Source organism: Humulus lupulus, chromosome 8 (assembly GCF_963169125.1).
Source record: "Humulus lupulus chromosome 8, drHumLupu1.1, whole genome shotgun sequence".
Lineage (NCBI taxonomy): Eukaryota > Viridiplantae > Streptophyta > Magnoliopsida > Rosales > Cannabaceae > Humulus > Humulus lupulus.
In genome coordinates this window covers 5,140,672-5,150,906 of record NC_084800.1, presented here as the reverse complement: position 1 = coordinate 5,150,906, position 10,235 = coordinate 5,140,672, and the positions used below count along the sequence as shown (strand labels likewise).

Here is a 10,235-nt window from a genome sequence, read left to right as displayed (position 1 = left end):
TATATATATAGTATCACATGGCACTTTTGTTGATGTTTGACTTTTCGTCATTGAACGCGTACTGGCTCTAATTCTATACCTCAGATTTCTCTAATATGATGAAACCAATAGGCCAATTCGTGTTTCATTTTACAGACGACCAAGTCAATACAGAAAACTTTTGTATTATATATTTTACAAACTGATGAAAATGAGTACCGTGGCAGTGCAAAGAAACACACTCAGACCATATATTATTTTACGACGTCCATTGCCTCGTTTTTATATTAAAGTGAACCAACCTGAAAGATTAGTTAATGGAACTATTAAAATAAATCAAATCTCTACCATTATTCTTTCTTAATTATCTCTTTTTCATTTTTATCTATCAAAAGTGCACAATGTTTGTCGTTTACTACTCCTGTTCCAATCTATGGTTTTTTCAATCTTTTATTATTAACGATTCAATTTATTGTATTAGTCAAAGATGAGGTAAACTATAGCACGCCAAGAAAAAAAAAAGAAAATACACAGCTATATTAAATTCATAAAGTCAAAAAGTTGATCAATTTCATTATTAGTACGTCGAATAGGATCTTTCCTAATAAAACATAATATCACAATATTAAATAGACCATATCTCTGGCTACATCAACGGCAACTGCGATTGATGGCGAGGGCGACATCATCACTAGTTTTTCCTTCTTTCTCCTAGCTCTTCAAACCACAGCCCAGCAAATCTTTCTAAACAACAATTGCCAAAACGAAAAAGGTAACTACTTAAATCACAATATTGAGTACTAGACCATATCTCTAGCTATATACCACGATTGATGGCGATGGCGACATCAGTAGTTTTTCCCCTCCTTTGTTACATCTTCATTATTCTCGTCGCTCAACAAGCCACAGCTCAGAGAACCGCTTGTGTTGATGACAAAGGTAACTACACCCTTAACAGTACCTACCATGACAACCTCAATCACCTCCTCTCAACTCTTCCAAGCTCCCAAAACGACAACGGCTACGGCTTTTACAATCTCTCTTACGGCAACTCACCCAATCAAGTTTACGCAATTGGACTATGCCGCGGAGATATCATGCCCAACGCCTGCCAGAGCTGTCTTAACGAGTCCACACATCTTCTCCGAGAGCGCTGCCCCAATCAGAAGGAGGCACTGGCATGGTACGACAATTGTATGTTGCGCTACTCTGATCGCTCCTACTTTGGAGTCATGGAAACTAGTCCACAGCTTATTCTCCGTAACACCCAAAACGTGTCATCCGATTCCGGTACTGTGGAGGCATATTCCCAAGCTCTTAGGAGCTTATTAGATGATTTGAAAAACCGAGCTATGACTGGTGGTTCTCTTCGAAAATTTTCTGTTGATAATGTTACAGCTCCAGCGTTTAAAACCATATATGGACTTGTGCAGTGCACACCTGACCTGTCCCAGATGGACTGCAACAATTGTTTGGATACAGCATTTGGGATCATTCCGGGATGTTGTAATGGGAAAATAGGGGCACAAGTACACCTCGGCAGCAGTTGTATAATTAGATATGAGGATTACCTTTTCTATAATTCTACGGCCGCTGACGCTCCGCCACCATCCATACCGACACTACCACCAACGAAATCTCCTCCTCCGCCACCGAAAAACGCCGGTACACAAAGGAGCACATATATAATTATTTACTCTTAACTTTGTTTATGTGTAACATTTTTATTGTCATCTTATTTACGTAGAATATGTTTTCTTTGTGAGACTACTTACTTTATAAAACTCATGTGTCGTCAATTTTTGAATTTTGCAGAAACGAAGAGTAACACACCAGCGAGAACAATCGCTATTGTTGCTGTGTCTACTGTTGTTTTTCTGGGTCTAATCATCTTCGCAACCACATGTGTGTGTTTAAGACTGAGGAGGAAAAAGAAAATAGCTCAAAGTAAGTATTTGACCAGACCAATATTTACATATCTTCATGTTTTCAAAGCTATTCTTTTCTTATCTTAAAACCAAAAATTAATTTATAACCGAAGAGAGGCATTAAAGAATCATGGTCAATTTCTTTTATTCAAAAAGAAATATATATAGTAGTTTTTAAAATTAATCCGGGATAAATTTAGTATTAGACATTTTATAAAGTATTTAACTTGACCTTAGTTAATTTGACTCTTTTTTCCTAGGCACGTGATTAAAATTTGGTAATCTAGTGTGGCCTGATTTTTTATTTTGAAAAACTGAATTTAAAATGAGGTGCCAAATAGATATATGCCCTACTAGAGTCAAATATAATATTATGTATTATATTTTTTAAAACTTGCAATCATTACGTACATACTATAAAGTGATGGTTTATAGAAATGGAATTTTCTGGCTTGGTTGTTCCAGACAATCACCCCACAGACGAACCTGTGGACGAAATTGAAAGCGAAGAATCCTTGCAATACAGTTTTGAGACTATCAAACTTGCTACGGATAATTTTTCTGAAGGAAATAAGATTGGAGAGGGTGGATTTGGTGCCGTTTACAAGGTAAGGCAATTTGCAAGTATTAAATTATACATCATCTATTTGACATAAATTTTCTATGTCCAATTCATTTGTATGATTCTTTATCTTTTTTGATATGTTTCAGGGTAGGCTCTCTAATATGGACAAGATATAGCAGTGAAAAGATTGTCTATGGGATCAGCCCAAGGTGATATTGAATTTAAAAATGAGGTAATGCTAATTGCAAAGCTTCAACATCGTAATCTTGTTAGACTCCTCGGTTTCAGCTTGGAAGGAAGTGAAAAGCTCCTTATCTATGAGTTTGTTCAAAACGCAAGTCTTGATAATTTCATATTTGGTACGGTTGCATATTCCTCACTTTTGTTTTGTAAGATGCTTCATTTTGTGGTTTTATCGTTGTTAAAATCATGTACTTGTATTTATGAATATGTAGATCCAAGAAAGCGTGCAAATTTGGATTGGAATAGTCGTTACAAAATAATAGAAGGCATGGCTCGAGGACTCCTTTATCTTCATGAAGATTCTCGTTTGAGAATTATCCATCGAGATCTCAAAACAAGTAATATCTTGTTAGATGAAAAAATGAATCCTAAAATTTCAGATTTTGGAACTGCAAAGCTTTTTGTTATTGACCAAACTCAAGGCAATACAAGTCGTGTAGTAGGAACATAGTAAGTATATATCTATAATCATGCTATCTTTGTTTAAAATTAGTTTCCTTCTAGTCATTTTAATTGTATAGCCAGCTTCCAAAAATCAATATTTTGACGTAATTAAAATAATAATCATAATTATTAATAAACACTAATTATATTAATGTTTTGTTGTATTTACAGTGGATATATGGCTCCAGAATACATCTTGTATGGACAATTTTCAGTCAAATCTGATATATATAGTTTTGGTGTATTACTTTTAGAAATAATAAGTGGACAGAAAAACAATTATATTCGCCAAGGAGAGCATACGGAAGATCTTATAAATTATGTAAGTACATGTTTACTGCGACTCAAGAGTAACCCTTAGTTATTTTTCTGAAAAAAAGTTTTAACTTTTGTTTATTATTGCTACAGGCATGGAGAAATTGGAGAGAAGGAAATGCTTTAAATATAACAGATCCACTTATGGGAGTTGGGTCGGGATCTGAAATAATAAGATGCATCCACATTGGATTATTATGTGTCCAAGAAAATGTAACAGACAGACCAACGATGAAGGCTATTGTTCTTATGCTAAACAGTAACTCTCTTTCTCTGCCAGTGCCCTCAGAGCCAGCTTTCTTTATGCATACTAACAGTGGATCAGAAATGCCACTGCCATCCGATGTCATTTCTAGTTCTGTAACTGAATGAGCAAATCATTCAAAAATTGATGAGTCTATTAAAAATTTCTTTTGACACTTTAATTACTGAACTCTACCCTCAATATAACGATAATACATGTATACATATATTATGAGAATGGTTGTACGAGCTTAAATGTTCACTACATTTTTTTTTTCTTGTAATTCTTTTTTATGAAGTATAGTGAAAATTTGAAAATAAAATTGTTTGGAACATCATATGTTTTTCTATTTTTGTAACAGTTATTGCAACTAATGGTGTATCTATAATTATTGCAACATAAGATTAAGGCTTCTAATAAAGAGTACAACTTATAACTGTCTTATTTTAATTTACTCATGCCGAAGATCATATATCATAAATAACTGTGGAATCCTGCATCGATCAGAATCTTTTAGGCAAATATGCTTGGACATTGCTATTATGTATATATCTAATTTAAACAATATTTTTAATATATCTAATAAATATATAAGTTACACATATATTTTAACAAAAAAAAATTGATTAATTATTTAATACTTTTATAATATAATTATACATTAATCTATATTTTTATTTGAAATATGTACATGTCATAATCAAATATATATATTTAAAAAAAAAATTAAAATATGCATTTGGAGTATTAGTTGCCATTGTCATTTTGGGGTATGGGAAGGGTGGAGAGGGGGTGATTGAGATTATCATGGTAGGTGCTGTTAAGGGTGTAGTTACCTTTTGTTGTTAAAACAATAATAGTCCCGGGCTGTGGCTTGTTGAGCGACGATGATATGAAAATGAACAAAGTATATATCGAAAGAAAAAAACAATAGTGATTTCATCGTCTCCATCAATCGCGGTGGCTGGGATATTGCTAGAGATATGGTCCAATTAATAATGTGATACACTATGTTTTATAAGACAAGTGCCTCCAAACTTTTTCATTTTACATTCCCTTTCATACTTATAAATGGACTTTTCTTTCTGATGACTTTTATTGAAAGAAACACGTCAAAGCTACTAATTATTATATTATCAGAGACTTGGTGTACTCGTGAGAACTAAACCAACGTACGAAACAAGCTCACTCAATTCGATCCACACCATTCATTCTTAATTAGAGATCACTCAGTATTGTACAATAAATGGAAATAATCCTAACTCGAAAAATCTTCCAAACTTGACCAAAATTGATTTTCCATGCGTTTGGTTCAAGATCGATCAATTGGTCAAGCACTATACAATACTTATACCAACGTGAACGCAGGACTTTAATTTACATTGACTTCGAAAAACCTCCAAATTAACTTGCTATATATGAGCGTATGGACCATGCAAGTTGAAAAGCTAGAGGACTAGCTATTATATATTATTATATTTGAATTGCTCAAAGAGACAAAGGAAAGGTAGAAAAATATCAGTATTAGTGCTCCAGTTATTAATTAATGCTATTATTATGAATAAAAGCCTGTCTGGCTCGCGCGTAGCGCGGTGTTATTAGTGATATAATACTTATTTGTAATAATTTGGCAGAAAAATATACACACAAAACTCTGCATTATTGTAAACAAAAAAAGATAACGTGCCTCACTTGCAGTCAATAAAGAGAAGAGAAAAGTCAGCATTATCTGCATTATTGTGCATTATTTCACAATATATTGGTAAGGGTACTGATTTTTCTCTCTTCTTTGTCCAACTCATTTATAATATCCTGCATTATTGGGCTCTGCTAATCAACTTGGTCCATAAATGTCCCGTGTTTCACACGTTGATATAAGTCTGTTCTATGTATCCCCATAGTGATTATACAATATTTATGTTGAATTAAGTGGTCCTCTGTTGGACTTAATGGTATGGATCGAATTCATTAGTAGTCTTGGTGTGTTACTTTTAATAGAAGTCTAACAGAAAGACAATTGTTTTCGGCGTGGAACGCGTACGAATAACAATTCTTTGTTCTTTTAAGCTATGCAAGTAGAACTTCATTAAAATACAAGAATAATATTCTTGTTGAACTTTTAACTAAATTATGGGAATTTTACATTTAAATAAAGTTCAAGTAAATCCGTACTTTAAAAAATTCCATATACGTAAAACTATATGAAGAGATAAAGCTTGTAATTTTTTAGGCCCTTACCTTAATAAAATCACAATATTGAGTACTAGATCATATCTCTAGCTATATACCACGATCGATGGCGATGGCGACATCAGTAGTTTTTCCCCTCCTTTGTTACATCTTCATTATTCTCGTCGCTCAACAAGCCACAGCTCAGAGCCCCGCTTGTGTTGATGACAAAGGTAACTACACCCTTAACAGTACCTACCATGACAACCTCAATTACCTCCTCTCAACTCTTCCAAGCTCCCAAAACGACAACGGCTTTGGCTTTTACAATCTCTCTTACGGCAACTCACCCAATCAAGTTTACGCAATTGGACTATGCCGCGGAGATATCATGCCCAACGTATGCCAGAGCTGTCTTAATGAGTCCACACATCTTCTCCAAGAGCGCTGCCCCAATCAGAAGGAGGCAGTCGCATGGTACGACAATTGTATGTTGCGCTACTCTGATCGCTCCTACTTTGGAGTCATGGAAACTAATCCACCACTTATTCTCTCTAACACCCAAAACGTGTCATCCGATTCCGGTACTGTGGAGGCATATTTCCAAGCTCTTAGGAGCTTGTATGATAATTTGAAAAGCCGAGCTATGACTGGTGGTTCTCTTCGAAAATTTTCTGTAGATAATGTAACAGCTCCAGGGTTTAAAACCATATATGGACTTGTGCAGTGCACACCTGACCTGTCCCAGATGGACTGCAACAATTGTTTGGATACAGCATTTGGGATCATTCCGGGATGTTGTAATGGGAAAATAGGGGCACAAGTACACCTCGGCAGCAGTTGTAAATTTAGATATGAGGATTACCTTTTCTCTAATTCTACGGCCGCTGATGCTCCGCCACCATCCATACCGACACTACCACCAACAAGATCTCCTCCTCCGCCACCGAAAAACGCCGGTACACAAAGGAGCACATATATATATAATTATTTTCTCTTAACTTTGTTTATGTATAACATTTTTATTGTCATTTTATTAAGTTCGTAGCATATGTTTTCTTTGTGAGACTACTTACTTTATAAAACTCAGGTGTCATCAATTTTTGAATTTCTCTTGCAGGAACGAAGAGTAACACACCAGCGAGAACAATCATTATTGTTACTGTGACTACTGTTGTGTTTCTGGGTCTAATCATCTTCGCAAACACATGCGTGTGTTTAAGACTGAGGAGGGAAAAGAAAATGGCTCAAAGTAAGTATTTGATCAGACCAATATTTATATATTTTCACGTGTTCAAAGCTATTCTTTTCTTATCTTAAAGCCAAAAATTAATTTATAACCGGAGTGGTATTAAGAGAATCATGGTCCATTTCTTTTACTAAAAAGCCTGTAGTAGTTTTTAAAATGAATCCGGCATAAATTTAGTATTTGATATTTTATAAAGTATTTAACTTTGGTTAATTTGATTTTGTTTTCCTAGGGACGTGATTAAAATTTGGTAATCTAGAGTGGCCTGATTTTTTATTTTGACAAACTGAATTTAAAATTAATTGCAAAATATGCAGATATATGCATGCCCTGTTGAAAATTAAGATGAATTTGGGGGAGAACTTGAAGACTTTGTTGAACATTAATAATGTTAATATGAGAGATAATATTTTGTCTAGAGGAGCAGCCCAAGGTGATCTCGAATTCAAGAATGAGGTCATGTTAGTTGCCAAGCTTCAACACCGCAATCTTGTTAGGCTTCTTGGTTTCAGCTTGGAAGGAAGTGAAAGACTTCTTATCTATGAGTTTGTCCAAAATGGAAGTCTAGATCATTTCATATTTGGTACAATTGCATTAATTCCTATGATAATTATGATTCAAAGCATAATTAATAATCATAGAAAATAAACACATATTGATTAATATGCACTTTATTTATATATTTATCCTTGAAAAAATCATACTTGTGTATATGAATATGCAGATCCAAGGAAGCGTGCAAATTTGGATTGGGATAGTCGTTACAAAATAATAAAAGGTGTGGTTCGAGGACTCCTTTACCTTCATGAAGATGCTCGTTTGAGAATTATCCATCGAGATCTCAAAGCTAGTAACATTCTTTTAGATGATGAAATGCATCCTAAGATATCAGATTTTGGAACCGCGAGACTTTTTGTTGTTGATCGAACTCAAAAAAGTACCAGTCGAATAGTTGGAACATAGTAAGTAAACATAATATCTAAAACTAACAAGGCTACTTATTGTTCTTCGACTAATAATGCCATCTTATAATATTAGTTTCCTTTCTAATAATTATTTGTTTGGCATAATTATTATCAACTTCCACATCTTAATAAAGTTTGATGCAACTAGTAATAGCACAATTATAGATCATTTAGACGATTTCCATGTCGAATAAATACCAATACTAATTTTTAATTTATTATATTTGTAGTGGATATATGGCTCCAGAATATGTCATGTATGGACAATATTCTGTCAAATCCGATGTATTTAGTTTTGGTGTATTATTTTTAGAAATAATAAGCGGACAGAAAAGAAATTGTTTCTGTCAAGGAGAAGAAACAGAAGACCTTTTAAGCTATGTATAATTTACTAAGAATTAAGAGTACTATATATATTAATGAAAGAACTTTAAAATAAATATCATTATTGTTGCAGACATGGAAACATTGGAGGAAAAAAAATATGCTACAAATATAGTAGATCCATTGATGAAAGTTGGGTCAGCAAGTGAAATAATGAGGTGTATTCACATAGGACTATTGTGTGTACAGGAAAATTTAGTTAACAGACCAACCATGAATACTATTGCTCTCATGTTAAATAGCAGCTCTGTTTCTCTCCCATTACCCTCAAAACCGGCTTTCTTTATGTATAGCAACATGGGATCAGATATGTCATTACCATCAGATTTCAATTCAAGAATAAATCAGCCTGAGAGAGCGTCTATAAATGAAGCATCAATCAGTGAACTTTTCCCTCGCTAGTGTGTTGTTGAATATATATAACTTAAAGTTACAACATGCATGGTCTTTGTTATCATTATTCCTCTAAGTTTGTATCATTTTCTCGGTCTAGAACCACAATTTCTGTCTCATATTTATTGTTCAACCAATAACATTTTAACATGTGAATTAAACTATTTAATTGATGTAAATGTTTTTTAAAGGAGAATATTCATTAATGTAAATGTTTACTCATAAAAAGTGATGAAAAATGCTACATATTTATAGAAGTTATTTTTTCTAGAAAATTCTAGTTAAATTTTTTTCTAAACTAAAGAATTAGAAAAATCTAGATATGTTTAGAATGAAAAGTAACTAGATTAATATAGAAATATTTTTGTAAAAGTCGATTTGTTATCACCGACCTTAACCACTATATATATGTGGTTGTATAGCAAATGTATATACAAATCAAATAAAGTCTATTTTCCTTGAGCCTTATCTTTTCTATAGGGCTGAACATTTAACCCGCAAAACCCGAAAACTCGACGAACCTGATCGACCCGAGCCCGCAAAACCTAGTTTTAGCCCAAATCTGAAATTTTCGGGTGCACCCGAACCGATCCAAAGACATTCGGGTTCGAGTTCAGGTTTAGAGTTTAGGTTGTGTGCGAGTTCGGGTTAAACCCGAAAAGTATACCGAAAAAAGCCCAAATTTTTTTTAGTATTTTTTCCCTAAACCTAAATCCCTCTCTCTCTCTCTCTTCTCGCTCGTGACCTCTCTTCCTCGAACCCCTAACCCAGCCGCCCCTCTCCTCCGACCCCTCTATCTTTCTCTCTCCCTCTATCGTGATCTTCTCTTCTCTTCCCCGACCCCAGTGGCAACGCCTAGCTGGCCACCCCACCCCAAGTCCCCAGTCGAACCTCCAGCCTGAGCCAACCCCCCTCTGCCTCGGCCCTTCTCCTCTTCGTCCATCTCATCTCTCTCATCTCGACTATCTCTATCTCTCACACCCCAGCCCAGCCACCCCTCTCCTATCTTCCCCTCACCTCTCTCACTTTCACACTCAGCTCCGACTCTCTCTGTCTCTTACTCTCAGGCAAGTCAGACTCGGATAGGACCACCACCACCACTGTCAGCAGTGGCTCCGGCTCGGTCTGTCTCTTACTCTCAGGCAGGTATACATTCTCAAACTAATACTACATTTACATATATTATTGTTTGATATAGGTGTTGGGTTTTATGCCCTTAATAAAATCATATTTCTTATGTAGCATGTTATTATTATCAATAAAAGAAGTAGAAATCGTTTTGTTTATTAAATTGCATTGTTCGCTTGTTTTATTACATGTTTATTCAATTAATACAAACATTCATAAAATCTCGAAC

At 34.6% G+C, this 10,235-nt stretch overlaps 1 protein-coding gene and 1 pseudogene across 2 annotated transcripts; both read left to right on the top strand.

Annotated features, from left to right (window-relative positions):
- The first annotated feature begins 658 nt into the window (after positions 1 to 658).
- LOC133794296 (cysteine-rich receptor-like protein kinase 26) lies at positions 659 to 4,033 on the top strand (annotated as a pseudogene).
- Positions 4,034 to 5,681: 1,648 nt separating this feature from the next.
- On the top strand, positions 5,682 to 9,042 carry LOC133794298 (cysteine-rich receptor-like protein kinase 29). 2 transcript variants are annotated; one of them, XM_062231500.1, is made up of 4 exons: positions 5,682 to 6,846; positions 7,008 to 7,139; positions 7,861 to 8,098; positions 8,332 to 8,516. In XM_062231500.1, exons 1-4 carry the CDS (start codon positions 6,015 to 6,017, stop codon positions 8,486 to 8,488), a joined length of 1,359 nt encoding a protein of 452 aa, XP_062087484.1. In that variant the 5' UTR covers positions 5,682 to 6,014; the 3' UTR covers positions 8,489 to 8,516. The 2 variants fall into 2 exon arrangements, with proteins under 2 accessions (XP_062087484.1, XP_062087485.1); XM_062231501.1 differs by lacking the exon at positions 8,332 to 8,516 and adding an exon at positions 8,559 to 9,042 and having other exon boundaries at positions 5,687 to 6,846.
- Positions 9,043 to 10,235: the final 1,193 nt, after the last annotated feature.